This window comes from Setaria viridis, chromosome 3, assembly GCF_005286985.2.
Source record: "Setaria viridis chromosome 3, Setaria_viridis_v4.0, whole genome shotgun sequence".
Classification (NCBI taxonomy): domain Eukaryota; kingdom Viridiplantae; phylum Streptophyta; class Magnoliopsida; order Poales; family Poaceae; genus Setaria; species Setaria viridis.
The window spans coordinates 46,084,014-46,099,117 of NC_048265.2; the positions used below are offsets into that span (position 1 = coordinate 46,084,014).

The following is a 15,104-nucleotide window of genomic DNA, read 5'->3' on the forward strand; positions in this document are numbered from 1 at the left end:
CTAGATATAGTATCTACTTGTATAATAATATCTATGAACCTAGAAAAACTAAAACGACCTATAATTCAAAACGAAGGAAGTACGCAAGAATAACCTTCATGATATCGGTTGTTTTTCCTCTTTAGAATAAACCTATTCACAATAGGTGCAGCAGTCTGCTCAATTATTCCTTCTCCATCTTAACATTATCTTATTAATCTACCCTCTGTCCCAAAATACTATTCGTTTAGCTTTTCTACGTACATAATTTTTATTATGTATCTAGATGTATTATATATCTATATGTGCATATCAAAAGCTACATACCTTAGAAAAAATCAAAACAAATAGTAATTTGGGATGGAGGGAACATTTGTTTTTATCCACTATTGTAGATGATATATAGAAGAACTCGAAAGACGATCTTCCATATGGAGTTTTTGTCATCAGTCCTAAAGGCAAAGGTGATGCTGGGAGAATTAATGTGATGTAAATTAGCATACTTGAGATTCAGATTTTTTGTGGACATGCAAATGTCCAATTCTGCCAGTAGCTTATAGTATGCATCTACGTGTTCTAGAGTAACCGCTCTTAGAGATTTGGCAGAAGAGAACCTTTCCTAATAATTGAGATATTTTTGTTAAAGAAGACATTTAATTAACATGGGAGACTTCATAAGAGTTTGAATTCGAGTGCTAATGTGTCCCTTGTTCGATTGCTCTACTGTGGCAATCGGCTATTCACAATTCAACAGTTTTTAACAGTGTGCTGCCAATTTATCTGCTTTTTTAGCTTTCACATAAATCAAGTATCTCTTGGCAGGTTAAACAAGCTGCTCAAATGGCAAATACCTTCCAAAAGTATTCTGCAGTGAATTTTGATGAACGTAGTAGATTCGACGAGGGATTTCGTGAGTCAACTTCTGGCGTTCAAAACTTCAATGAACACAGTGTATATACAAGGCTCCAGTGGTATCCTATTCTGTACAACAATCTGTTCCATACCGATGGCGCAAAGAACGTTAGTGAGCAAAACACGTAGAAAAAGGGAAAAAAATGGCTCAACATTTACTAGACACGAACACGATCAACAGAAGAACGAAGGCGAAAGCGACAACAATGTGTGTGTTCCACAAACAAATGAGCTTTTCATAGTCACTGATGAGCGACCCATTTGGAGGTTAGATCAGATCCTCTTGGGAGGCTTCTGATGCCCATACGACCCTGCCATGGGAGCCTTGTCGAGCAGCAGCAGCAAACCCACATTGTTACCACACTGCCCCATGGGGTACCTGCCAACAACCATCGGTGAAGAAAACAACTAATGGTTAGAACAAAGAAAGAATGGTGCGTAATGAGATCAACTAGGTAACGGGAACGATGAACTCACTTGACACGGGATGATGTCTTTCTCCACCACATGATTGATGTAACCCACTGGAAAGGAATTGAAAGCAAGATCATTAGATTCTGTTTTCAAGAACATATATAATTGGAGGGAGTAGCCTCAGAATACCTTGACCACTGCAGCAAATAACGGCGTCTGCCTCTTGACCACCTTCCTCTGCATAAGCACCGGCGGATGCCGCGGCGGCCGCACGGTGACGGTCATGGCCGGCTGCGTGCTGCCCCCTTTGTAGAAGCTTTGCTGCGCCACGGTGGGCGCCGGCGGCGCGGCGTCCTTGCAGAGCTTCTGCGCGATCTCCTTGAGCAGCATGACCTGCGCCTTCTCGGCGCCCATGGAGATGATGGCCTGCCGCATGGACTCCCTGTCCGCCTCCAGCGCCTGCATCCGCGCGCTGAGCCTGCGCACCTCCTCGTCCTCCGCCCACGGCGCGCCGCCGCCGCAGCAGTCGCTCCCGACCGGCGTGGCGCCGCCGCCGTAGTAGCAGCGCTCGGCCACCGCCAGGGGCGGCGCGCCGTGGATGGCGTCGACGGTGTAGACACGGTCGCTGGCGCCGCAGTCGCCGTCGTCGTCGTCCGGGAAGCACTCGCCGTCGTAGAAGTCGAGGCTGCCGTCGTCGGAGTAGGCGCGCGCGTGGCGCGGGAAGTCGGAGCCCGGCGCGACGCGGATGATGGGCGTGGTGGTGGAGGCCATGGGCGTGGCGCCGCGCTCGAGGAGGTGGACGCGGTGGGCGAGGCGGGAGAGCTGGTCGTGCGGGGTCTCGAGCGCATCCGCCTCCGACGCGGTGCGCGGGTGGTCGATGCAGCACCGCAGCGGCGGGTAGTATCCGCCGCCGGCGGCGGCGGCGGCGGACGACGCCGCGGGGGACGGCGACGACGGCGGGTGACGCGGCGTGGCGGCTCCAGGGCGGCGCGGGGTGGACGCCCCCGACGGCGGCATGGGGTGGCGCGGCGTCGGGCGCTCGACCTGGAGCGCGCGCACCGCGGCGTCGCGCTTGGCGAGCGCCTCCTCGAGGGCGGCGAGCTCGGCGGCGTCGTGGGCCATCTTCTCCTCGGCGTAGCGGCGGAACTGGCGCGCCTCCATCATGGCCTCGGCCTTCTCGCGCTGCAGGCGGAGGATCATGGTCATGGCCTCGCTGGCGGCGCCGGCCGCGGCGCCGCGCTCGGCGTCGAGCTCCGCCTGCAGGTCCCCGAGCGCGGCCTGCTGCCGGGCCAGCGCCTCGCGCAGCGCCGCGGCCTCGTCGCCGATCTCCACGCGCACCACCGCGGGGGGCGCCTCGGGCGGCCCGGCGGTCCTCCGCATCAGCGGCGGCCTCGCGGGCGACGCGCTAGCCGACGCGGGCGCCGGCGGGGAGGCGGAGGAGGTCGGGTGCCCGCAGAGGGGGCAGAGCGGGGGAGGCGGTTCGCCGGCGGCGGCCATGGCGGTTGCGGGGGACGGCACGAGCGCATCAGCGGCGCTGGGAGGAGGAGGCGCGCACGTGCGGGACGGGTGGGGGAGGTATAGAAATGGGGGTGGTGGGCCCGGGGGAGGTGGACGCGCGGGAGGAGTTAATTTTTGGGTTTCTTGCTCCTTCGGTTTTGGACGGTTGGCTGCTGTTTTTAGCCGGGATGGTTTTTGGTCTTGTACTGCTGGACGAAGAAGGAAGGACAGATGAAAGGGACCTGGAAAACCAGGTTGAAAATGTGTTTTGAGCTTTCTTTTGTGAGGGCGATTCTGTTTTTTTTTTAAAAATCAGATGTGTACCTTGTAAATCCTTATCCTTTACAAGAACTAAAGAATATATGGCCCGTGAAACCATACTCACTCCGTCCTAGGACGAAGTAGATTTAGTTTAAAATTTTTTGCATGCTCGGTTCAAGTCATGTATATTTCATAATTCTCTTCTTATCGAGAGCCTAGGTAAATAACTAATGTGTTAGAAGTAGCCATCGGTGAACATTCCATGGCTGATTTCTACGCCTAACCAGTTACCCAGAGAAAATTAGATTGGACGGAAAAAAGGAATTGCTCCGGCCATTCTCATTTCTTTTGTCATCTAATTCGGAGACCAAGGATACAACGATGATAAATCAACTGACAATGGATCGCAGTAAAATGCACATTCCCATTAATAAAATCCTACTGACTGATAAATTCTTACCCAGTTTTCATAAACATGCGGCCATCCAAAAAGCTCTCAAGCTACAAAACGAATAGCTTTGCACTTGCAGGCTCATTCTTTTCAGTTTTTCACTATCCACAGTTCCACACTGATTCAGCACAAATAACACTGCACGGCAGTTGCACCGAACACAGGGTTTATGGTTAACAATATGACATGAACACAGGGTTTTTTTGGCTGATATATAATATAGAAACAAATCTCAATTTTCTTGGCATTGATATTTTGCAATTCCAGAAGCCATGTTATTGTTTACATGATGGCGCAAGGATCCTCATCACACTTGATGTCATCCATCTATTTGTTCTACCGGTTTCATACTATACAAAGCATGCTACATAAACTCAGAACAATAATCAACATGAGAAATTTTCATAGACGATAGCAATTTGTCGGAAGAAAAAAAAGTTGGAGCAATCATCATATCACTGCAAAAGATAAAGGGTTTGCCAGGAGATTGGTGGATTATCCTGCATTACACAATTAAGTCCACCACCACCAGTGCTAGCGGTTGATAGGGGTATGCATCCGCTCAACGATCCTATTCACAGCATCTCGAGTCATTACTAGGGTGTCATGCTGGAGGATGCTGTAAACATTGAGGCCCTGCATTAACATTTCTAGGTATCAGAGGTTGCTCTTGCACCAGCGACAATAACTGGAAATGAATGAAAGCATAGAAGTCGCTCAAGATTCAGAAAAAGCAGTGGTATCACTTACAATGGAAGGAAGCACATTCACATAATGGAGATTTTGAGTAGCCAGCTTTAACTTTTTATCGATATCACCTCCATCAACTAATAACACCTTCTTTGTGTTGTCCATCTGGCTTATATAGTTCACAATGTTCTTTGTCTTGTGGCTAGGAACTTCCAAGTCCTCAAATACAAACAGCTACAGAAGAAACCATACAACTTTTAATAGCCAAATCAGAAAACTCAAGAAACACAAATATTAAGCCGTAACGTGCAGATCAAAACGGGCACAAGTGAACTGTAATGTGCCAATATTAAACCTAAATGTTTAACATTATATTTATGTACAAGAAATGTTTAACATCACCCAAGATTACATATTGCAAAGGAATAAATTCAGTTAGTTGATGAATATTAAAAAAAACTCAACCAACCTAGAGGAGCTAGGTGGCTTTTTAATTAAGTCAAATTTGAGTTGGGAAGGATTCAAACCTAGGTGGTGGGAGTGTACACCGAAACCTCCAGTTCATGAACGTTAAAACACATTTAAACTCCAATAACAATGATCTGGAGCACAAAATCTGGCTTGCAGAACTGAAAAATATCACCCATTCTGGAGCACAAAATCTGGCTTGCAGAATATAGCGGAAAATGTCACCGCATTCTGTCCAAAAGCAGGATACATATTCTCCTCTGGATAATGTTGCTCCATAACATAACACTTTTGTGTATTTCAGTTTCCTATTGCCATGAAGGGAGCCGTAACTCCTGGAGGAAAGGAAGGCAAGAAAGAAGACGACTAGGTCCTCTTCTTGTGCCCTGGGCTGAAGCCCCTGGCGCCATACCACATCAATATCCTACATGCAACCTATGTATCATGTTCAATGTCAGCGCCATCAAGTTGAACCTTCAAGTGCACAAGCGCGAAAAGGTCACTGGAGCACTTGAGCAATGATGCTCTGTTTCTAAAATTTATAACTACCACCCAAGAGAGATAACTTTTGAAGTAATAGCATGCCCTCATTAACCTGGAAAGAGGAAGATGAAACACAGAAACTTGCCAAGGCCCATGCCACTAAAATCCTGTGAAATAACATAATACTTCTTGGTTTTAGCGATAGATGCATGAGGAGATGGTGAAACACCCTCCAGATAGAGATACAACAGGATTATCATCACCAAACCCTTATTATAATATAACAAAATGAAGTGGAGAACCAACTAGGAAAAGTGAAATGCAGGTGAGTACATTCCACTAGGTAAGGTATATACCTTTCCTTCAGCAGTCCGAGCAGATAAGGTTATCTTCAGCCCCAGACGCCGAACCTTCTTTTGCAACTTGATTGCATGGCTTCGTGGTTTAGGCCCATGCATGGTTGCACCACCACGGAACTGTTTTGGTTTTGTTTAATTCATAACTCAACAAGATCATAACAAAAGGCTTGCAAAACTTAAGTCTGCAGGTACCCAGATGCACTATTTAGACATAATAAGCAGCATACTAACCTGAGGGCCACGCAGTGTTCCATGACGTGCTCTTCCAGTTCCCTTTTGCTTGTAAGGCTTTCTTCCTGTCCCACTTACTTCGCTGATAGTTTTTGTTGAATGTGTTCCCTATTCAGGACACCGATAACAATATATCAAACATTAAATTTGAGAAACATAGCACATAAACAATATAGAATCCAGATAACTAAGTTGTGACCGCAGCTTCAACAAAAATTACTACCATTTATGTTCATATTTTGAGATTTTTTTTATGCTGCGTATATTTGCATGACATCTAGTGAACAATATTTGGATGTGCTGAACTAGTAGCTCAACATAACTAGCCACAATTTTTTTTTTGTTATGAATTTCAAATAAGGTACGAAGTGTTTAAAGCTTCCACTGTTGCCTTCTTGTTCAATCATGTTGCCACTTGCCCCCTGAGCTACAACTGATTACAAAAATGCTAGAGTGGAAAAAGAACTATCAATGAGTCTAAATACATTTTATTCAACACATACTTTGAAGGATACACCAAGCATTTTGTTATATATAAGAAAGTCAATAAAAATGATATAAAACTGGAGAAGGATATCAAATGGAAACTTCAAAGAATATTTCTGGAGAGATTATATGTGCTTACCTGTTGTCGTTTAGCAAGTTGCCACCGTACAACTCTGTGAACAATATCCTTCCTAATTGGAACATCAAAAACATCACCATCCAAAACCATGTAGCCCTTATCCTCATTGTGGAAGTTTGTTACTCTAGCTACTAGATCTTCATATTGGCCTAAAAAATATAAAAACAAAATTCTACATCACTAGAGAAGCAAAGACAAAAGAGAAAACATCCAAGCATCCCAGTCAGATATCCTTATTTCTCAGGGCTGAATTTATGAGAAAGAAGGTTTCATAAATTTTAGTAAATCCACAGATAGCACATCAAAGGAAAGATACATACATGTACAAGTCTTATAAGACAGGACAAAAGTTACAAAGCACTGCTGATCACTGACAAAGAGCAGAAATATAAGAAAGATTCCAGTTAACAATTCAAATACCCAACTTCTTTTGGATAACTGCATACTACAATATGAGTTCAAAGCGACATGGGGTCTAAAGGTCTTCTTTAACTCAATGCTGAATTTTGCAATATTCATAGATTAAGGATTAAAATCAAATGAAAAGTAGTTGATGTAACAGTGTAAAATGGCCCTCTAAGTAGTCATTTTTTTTTGCGATTTCATCATGGCAAATATTGGCACAGCAATGAACAGAATTAAGAGAAGGAACAAGATAGTACCGATCGTTCTCTTAGGTGTCCCAACAGTTTGGCTAGACAACAGCTCTGGAGGAATTAGAACTTCATTTGATGGAGCTACAAGGGTGGAATATCTGCTGGAACAGAACGTTGGAATATTCTGCAAATAAATACATATAAATAAGCTACTAGAAAAGTGTTTCAAAAGATCACTTGCTGTAATTCACCTAGCAAGTTCTTCAAGTCACACAAGAGCGGATCAGTAAGACTTCACATAAGAGGCCTCCAAATTCCAGTAATATCATTTTGCACAGTTAATGTCTTGGCTTGTGTAACGTGATTACATTATATCACTATATGCAGCTTCAACAAAATTAGTATGCGCTATACTGAAAAGGACATTGTCGGGCACAAATAAATCATCATCAACAACAAAAATAGGATCCATAAGGTTAACACTGGAAAAGGGAGATCCAAGTTAGACAAAGCACAGACATCACAAAAGCAAACTCAACAGGTACTAACCAAACATTACCAGATCCAGACTATCAGCACCACAATAGGCACAACCAACAAAACAATAGCAGAGGTCGATTTCACACGTATCAGGTAGGTTGAGAAGCAAATTAAATAATCTAGGGAAATTGGTATCTGTTCACCAATCCACAATTGTCCATCCATGAGCACTTGCTAATCTGCAACATGCAGTACTACTGTCCTCGGTACTGTAGTACTGCTTTGGAACAAAATTTCCTCAAGACAAGCTTCCTTCAACACTCACCTAACCAGATTCGTGGTTCTGTTCTAGTTATTTGTTCAAGCTGGTAACAATCAAGATACACATTTCTACACTGTGTTACTTAAATGTGCCTACAAATGATGAAGTACAGAAGTTTCCTTCATCCTTCGCCATCTCTGTTTCCAAGATCATGACTCGACTGCTAAAAAGCGCAGCTTAACATCAATCCACAAAACAACATTGCTGAAAAAACAGAGGCTTACTGAGCAATGGAGTAAGCAAACATCCAACTAAATTCCAGCCATCCTCAAACAAGTCATGGTGCAACGGGATCCGGAAGAATCCACAAGGCTTTCCATCAATCCATCGCCGCCACATACCTCGTCGAAACCCCAACCCAAAAAACAAAAAATGTTCGTGAAACGGCTGAAAGGCTTGGCTGAGTGGAAACACGGCCTTAAACCACCACTAACCCCTAGCAAAGGGCGACCTAGAGACCTGCGCCAGGCACTGCTACGACGAGTCGAGCTAATCGAAACCAAACAGAAAAGGAACATTCGAGGAGATACGTAGGGCGGCGTGAGAGGGGGCTAGGAGCCGGACCTCGCCGCGGCAGACGGCGTCGGGGAGGCGGCGCTGCGTGGGGCAGGGAGGCCTCGGCACCGGCCCCGCGGCAGCGCGGAGGAGCGAGGCCGCGCGGCGCACGAGCGCGCGCATGGGAGGCGCGGGGACGCGGGTAACGGCGGCGGCGGCGAGCGAGCGAGATTCGGAATGGGTCGAGCTAGCGTTGCCGGTGGGCACCCATCACCCTTGCCCAAATCCACACCCGTTCTGTTTGGGTAGGGTACGGGTTACCCATCTGAACCTGGATACGGGGTAGGGTTTACCTGTTTCACCCATACCCATCACTTCATCAGTTGAAGAGTCTCCTCGTAACCTCGTCGGCAAACGGCATGTAGCTGCACCGCAGGCATGGTTGGGACTTGCATTGGGAGCACACGTCGAGGCCGTGCGCTCGCGGCGAATGAGCACGGCATCGGCAAGAAGAGGACGCGCCTCCTTTCCCTGTTCGCATTGGGAACCTTCTCGGCGTTCCTGCCTTCCTGGTGGCCAGGATCGGCGGGCGAGGTCTCGAAACCGACGCAGCTGCGGGAGGAAGGTGCGGGCAGTGCTGCGCGGGAGTGGGATGCAGGAATGTGTTTCTTTTAATCACCTGCAGTAGTTCATTCATCAGAGAAAAATGACAAAACACTCGGCTATTTCTCTCTTAAAGCACGCACTTACAGCACCTGCAGTGTGACTGTTTGAGCGAATTAGCTTAACAGAGCAGCGATGTTCCTTGCAAAAGTCACCTCATCTGTTCATTTTTTGCATCACAGGAAGTATAAAAATTTATGGTAAAAAGTAACATATTTCAAGCCTACCTGATTGGTATTTTTGATTCAAGCATTTTCAAAATGGCATCAAACTAATTAACCCTTTCAATATAGCCACGTGAGTGCTGAGCCAGTCAGGACAAGCTACATCCTGTACGGTCGGGTTCATTGCTATACTCAGATTACATGGTTTCTCCCTCTACAGCAGCCTGTATAATTCGTGATGACGTACTTTCTTGTTTGTAACTTTCAGTCCCATTTTCCCAATTTCCTCCTTGGAGGCACATTTCCCATTTAGTTTTGTATACACCAGAGGCATATGCAGTTTCACTAGGAGTAGTCCTCAGATGATAGTATAAGCTTGAGAGGTATCAGGAAGGTACAATGTGGCACGTACATACCTTAAGCATCCAGTGCATCCAAAGGAACTCGATCCTTGCATATCCGGAGAAAAGATGTCATTTTTCATGGGGGTAGAAGTCGACTGGCACTGCCCTGTTGGATTTCATAATGCAGAGAAGGGAAGAAGCTCGCCAACAGTAGAACAAAAGACCCCAAACCTACCATTGTGTGGTTAGATCACAATGGCCTGCCATGGTGACATATAAGTACTAGTTGATGTTATTGCCTTAAAAGATCTCCGAAGATTGAAAATTTCTACCCGGTACTAATTTCGCGCGATAGTACCGGACGAAAAGCCGTCCGGTACTAACGTCAAGAACAAATGCTCATATTTCTAGTAGTGCTTGGGTAGTCCGTCTGCTGCAGCCTATATAAGGCCTCCTTGTCAGCATAATTTGTATCAGCATACTTTGTTGTAGCTTTGTATTCCTTTTTCCCATTCTGACTACCCCTTTGTCAAGAACCATTCCCATTTAGGTTTACGTACATGAGAGACATGTTCAAAGTTCCTTGACCCTGCTGGACTTGTCCCTCAGATTTCTTCTCAGCATTACATGATGTGAGCATGCAGTATAAGCTTGAGAGGTATCGGGAAGGTATAATGTGGCAGGTCCATACCATGAGTGTGTAGCGTTTGCACAGAAAGTAAGTCTATCCTTGCGTATTCGGGGCAGAGCAGAACATTTTTGTGGAGCACAGAAGGTAGAAGCTCTATACCACGAGTGTTTAGGATGCTCTGAAAGTAGAAGCTAGCAGAATCATCACACGACGCTTCAAACTGGCTTTCGTGATCAAGCTTTCGAGCCCTACCCTGTTCGATCTCTGATAGAACTGCAGCGAAAATCTGTATGATTTCTTATATGGTGTACAACTAGTCACCAATCATGTAGAGGATGGTTAATGCTTTTAGTGAAAGGTTCAGGGAAAAGTATCCCATGGTTATTCGTGTGGTACAGCAGTTCAAGCGCACCGGTGTTTCCAAGAGTAGTCGCACCATATGGATGTCGTACTAAGCCACCATAAACACTAACTGTTCACATTTGTTTGACCCACACCCCCAATATGAACGAATGCAATTTTTTACAAGATTGGCAAAAACTGAAAGAAAAAAATGAAGCACATCAAGACTATAACAATTTTGTTGTCCCTCAGAAGAAGAAAAGAAAAGCTATTCTTATTGGAAACGAAATAAACTGAACTAACTGGTTGATCAGATTAAAAATATATTATTTACTCCGATTGGTGCTACCAATTGGTCGGTGTTGAGAACCGATAATGAAAGTCACTTTCAGTACCAGCTTTCGAATGTCACAGTAGCACTAGAACAGTTTCTACATAGTTATGTTTTACCTTGCTGGCCAGTGGAATACCGACGTTTTCTGTTACAAGCTGGTGTTAGTAATTCAGTACTTCTTTAAACAAAAAACTACCAAGAACACAAGCATGACAACAGTTAACAAATCTCCTATGAATTAATCAGAGCCCAAGTTTCCTCCTCATTTACAACACGTATGCACAGCACCATTTCAGTTGCACAAGTATACATAAATGCAAAACTACAACAATGTCAGCTATGTGCCTTATTCAAGGCATCCCTAAAACCAATGCTAAGGTTGTACTGATGGCCTTTCTTGCCAAAACCAGCAGGCGATTTCTGCATCATTGCGACAAACTCATTGTAATCAATGCGCCCGTCCTGCAGAAAGATGCATGGAAGCAAATTTGTCAGATTCAAGTTGATGAATAATGCTACATGCTTATTGCAGATCTCAGGATCAAATAATCTTACATTGTCTTGATCCACTTCGCCAATCATGTCTTCAAGTCGGACATCTTCTATGCCAAACTCGTCACATGCTTGCTGCAGCTCATCAGCTGTGATGTATCCGCTGCCATCCTTGTCGAAGTATTGGAAGGCGGCAAAAAGATGGTCTTCCCTTTCAACTTTGTTGAGGTGCAGCGTTGCCGCTATGAACTCTCCATAATCTATGGTCCCACTGTTGTCGATGTCAGCCTGCGAGAATACAAACATTGCATAGGAAAGGATTTATTTTCCGCAGTAGTACATAGCATTTTTCCTGAAATTTTCCATTTTGGAAACGAAAAGAACCAATACTAGCTATCTTTAAAATACAAATCAAACATTACTGTTACTGAAAAATAATTATTTGTAACAGTGAATAGAAGTTAAACCAAGTTTTCATTTTTGATACAAAAGGGAATCCAATAACTTCATGGAGATTCGTGTGAAGTATTCAAATTTGGGCAGAAATATGTGCCCTAAAGATTGCAGAAAAACTTACAGCCTGCATGAGCTGGTATATCTCCGATTCCTTCATGTTGGCGCCGACCCTTTGAAGGCCAGCCTTGAGCTCCTCGAAGTTGATCTGCCCGCTGTTGTCAGTGTCCATCATCTTGAACATCTCCTTGAGCCCCGCGATCTCCTCCTCCGACAGGTTCTCCGCGATCACCTGCAGCAAAAGAGACCACATTCACTGTCAACAAAGATCCTTTCCACAATAACAACAACAGGAAAGAACAGCAAGCTGAGAGGCCTGTAGCTCTGACCCTCAGCGCCATCTTCTTGAGCTTGTTCATCGCCGAGAACTGCTTCAGCCGTGACAGCACCGCTGAGTCCAGCGGCTTGTCCGGCGCGGAGCCGATCGCCTCAAGCCACGGGTGGCCTGCACGATCCAAGAAATCAGTTGCTGGGGGTGTAATCTTGCAAAGAAACAAGTACCAAAATGCTATACTACTCACAGAGGACTTGGTGCGCGGTGAGGCGCCTCTTGGGGTCCCTGACGAGCACCTTCCGGAGCAGGTCCTTTGCGTTCTCCGACACGCTCGGCCACGGGTCCGACTCGAAGTCGAGCGAGCCGTGCAGCACCTGCTCGAAGATCCCCTGCTCCGTCTCCGCCCAGAACGGCGGTACGCCGCAGAGCAGGATGTAGATGATGACGCCGGCGCTCCACACGTCCGCCTCCTGCCCGTACCGCTTCTTCAGCACCTCCGGCGCCACGTAGTACGGGCTCCCCACCACGTCCGTGAACTCCTCTCCTGCAAGCATGGATTGCCATGACAATTGAGATGCAGCAATGGAATCAACATGTTTTCGATCGATCATGGCATGGATCAGGTCAGGACGTTAGGTACCTGGCCGGAAGAACATGGAGAGGCCGAAGTCGATGGTCTTGAGCGGCGAGTCCTCGTCGTTGCCAACGAAGAGGAAGTTCTCGGGCTTGAGGTCGCGGTGCATGACGCCGAGCGAGTGGCACGACTCCACGACGGCGACGATGACGCGGGCGAGCGTCGCCGCCTGCCGCTCCGTGTAGTGGCCCCGCCGCACGATGCGGTCGAAGAGCTCGCCGCCGGCGCAGAGCTCCATCACCACGTGTACCGCCACGGCGTCCTCGTACGCGCCCCGGATGCCGATGATGCTCGGGTGGCCGGCCAGGTGGTGCATGATCTGGATCTCGCGCCGGACGTCCTCCACGTCCTCGTCGGTCACCAGCTTACGCTTCGCGATGGACTTGCACGCGTACTCGCCGCCGGTGGCCTTGTCGACGCACAGGTACGTCGTGCCGAACTGGCCCTGCCCGAGCTTCCGCCCCAGGCTGTACTTGTCCTTGAGGTTCTCGGTCTTGCGCCGGAGCACCGACTCCACCTGAAGGCCGGCGCTGGAGATGCGCTTGATGTGCGCCGCCTTCTTCTTCGACTGCGGCTGCGATTGCGGTTGCGGTTGCGACGCCGCAGGCTGTTGCGGTGGCGATGGGTCGGCTTCTGATGACGCCGGCGGTGGCGGCGGCGTTATTGGCTGCGGTGGCTGGGGAAGAGGAGACGGCGCCGGAGCTGGTTCGGAGATGACGATGGGGGCCGGGGCGGCGGTTTGCGTCGGCGGCGGCGGGGTCGGCTTGGCGTCGGACTCGCTGGGCTGGACCTGGACGACGGGGACGGAGCGGGAGGTGGTGGTGGGGTTGGAGGGGGTGCTGCTGGAGCGGGAGCGGTTGCGCCAGAGGGAGAAGTTGCCGAAGAAGCGGTTCTTGGAGAAGCGGGAGCCGACGCAGACGTTGCCCATCGGGCCGCCGGGCCGCGGCGGCGATGGCGGTCAGAGCCTCTTGTGGGCGGTGTCGCAGGCCCTCCTCCTCTCGTGCTTCTGCTTCTTCTTCCTCCTCCACGGTGGCAGGCGCATGGCACTGCGGCGGCGGAACGGGGCGCGTTCCGCCGGGAGGCGATCGGAGGTGGGAGGATTGGTTGGTGGTGGTCGTGGCTTGGCGGAAGAGAGGCCGGAGGCGATTGTGAGGAGCGAAATGAGGAGCTAAAAATGGCAAGCGGAGAGAAGAGCTGAGGGCAGGAAGAAACAGACGAAACAGAGTGGCAGCTGAAGAGCCGCTAATTTTGGAGGAATGGAGGGAAAACAAGGGGATGGAGTTCAACTTCTACAACTTACAAGTTTACAACAACACGCTTGATTAGGAATGTGTTGAACTAATAAACCGTAAGAATTCCAATGGAAATCAGTCTCGCTGACATACACATTGGAATGGAAAGGTCACTTATTATACGCTCGAGCTCTACTCATCACTGCATGAATAAAGGAACTCAAAATCCCCCTCCCCCGAAAGCAATACACACTCTTACTCAATGGAATTGATTATTTTAATAGGCTAGGACATCAAACAAAAAAAATAAGTAGTGGATTATTTTGACTCCCTCAAAGAGCTCTAATAATTATTTTGATGATATGGAAGGAAATATTATAATAAATTAATCCATGGTGTAGAAATTGTATGAACAATTCAGAAAATATGTTTTAACATGACTTATGATACCGACTATCACTTTAGAGAATATAAAATTAATTGGTATATGAAACAACGAAAAAGACACACTTTATTAAAAAGGTAAATTGGATTAACTGACATAGCGGTGAAATAGTTAAACAGAGTAATTTAGATTTTCACTATATTTTTTTCCACTATGGGCCTTGCCCGAATTTCATTACCTTGCAGCAACGAAATTACAATGTTTGAAACCTTACATCGAGTTTTTTAGTACCGCTAATGACTGAAACAAAAGCCTCCAGAAGAAGAGAACCAAGGTTCCTCTACCTGGGGGAGAGAAACTGCTAACAGGTTTAACTACAAAGAGTCCCAGGTCATTCCTAGACCGACAGAGTTAGACACACCCAGCAAAATCATTTTTCGCATCTCCTTATCTCCACCATCTTGTTGGCAAACAGCATCTCATTGTAGCAGCACTGTCCCCGTGTCTTCAGGCGCCGTTTCTTGAGGTTGAGGGTGGAAGTGGAGCGCCGCCTGCTTCATCGCTTCTGCTCCTGCTTCCAGGTTGAGCTTGTCTTCCTGTTTTTGGAGGCCTGCCCAATAAACTATGAAAGAAGAAGCCAAGCACACTATCTCAGTAGGAGATTTAATCTTTTTCCTGTCAAAACAAACAGAGTTTCTTGATCTCCATAAAGCCCAACAAATTGCAGATAGCCCAGCCATATAAATTTCTTTACCCTGAGGTAGATAATTTTAGCCCATTTCCAGAATTGTTCAAAAGCAGTAGGCCTACAAGAGGCTCCTATCACCATAGCA

At 47.1% G+C, this 15,104-nt stretch overlaps 3 protein-coding genes across 3 annotated transcripts; all 3 read right to left on the reverse strand.

Annotated features, from left to right (window-relative positions):
- Positions 1-951: 951 nt before the first annotated feature.
- On the reverse strand, positions 952-2,802 carry LOC117847092 (myosin-binding protein 7). The gene is made up of 3 exons (XM_034728251.2): positions 1,495-2,802; positions 1,369-1,415; positions 952-1,270 (listed from the first exon to the last, which is right to left on the reverse strand). The coding sequence occupies exons 1-3, from the start codon at positions 2,800-2,802 to the stop codon at positions 1,165-1,167; spliced, it is 1,461 nt and encodes a 486-aa protein (XP_034584142.1). The 3' UTR covers positions 952-1,164.
- Positions 2,803-3,729: 927 nt separating this feature from the next.
- LOC117846905 (uncharacterized) lies at positions 3,730-8,540 on the reverse strand. Its single transcript, XM_034728027.2, has 7 exons — positions 8,333-8,540; positions 7,033-7,150; positions 6,371-6,519; positions 5,746-5,853; positions 5,512-5,631; positions 4,265-4,438; positions 3,730-4,150 (listed from the first exon to the last, which is right to left on the reverse strand). Exons 1-7 carry the CDS (start codon positions 8,444-8,446, stop codon positions 4,049-4,051), a joined length of 885 nt encoding a protein of 294 aa, XP_034583918.1. The 5' UTR covers positions 8,447-8,540; the 3' UTR covers positions 3,730-4,048.
- A 2,420-nt stretch (positions 8,541-10,960) lies between these two features.
- Positions 10,961-14,077, reverse strand: LOC117847900 (calcium-dependent protein kinase 27). Its single transcript, XM_034729201.2, has 6 exons — positions 12,661-14,077; positions 12,268-12,564; positions 12,076-12,191; positions 11,811-11,978; positions 11,297-11,521; positions 10,961-11,203 (listed from the first exon to the last, which is right to left on the reverse strand). The coding sequence occupies exons 1-6, from the start codon at positions 13,580-13,582 to the stop codon at positions 11,075-11,077; spliced, it is 1,857 nt and encodes a 618-aa protein (XP_034585092.1). The 5' UTR covers positions 13,583-14,077; the 3' UTR covers positions 10,961-11,074.
- Between the last annotated feature and the right edge of the window lie 1,027 nt (positions 14,078-15,104).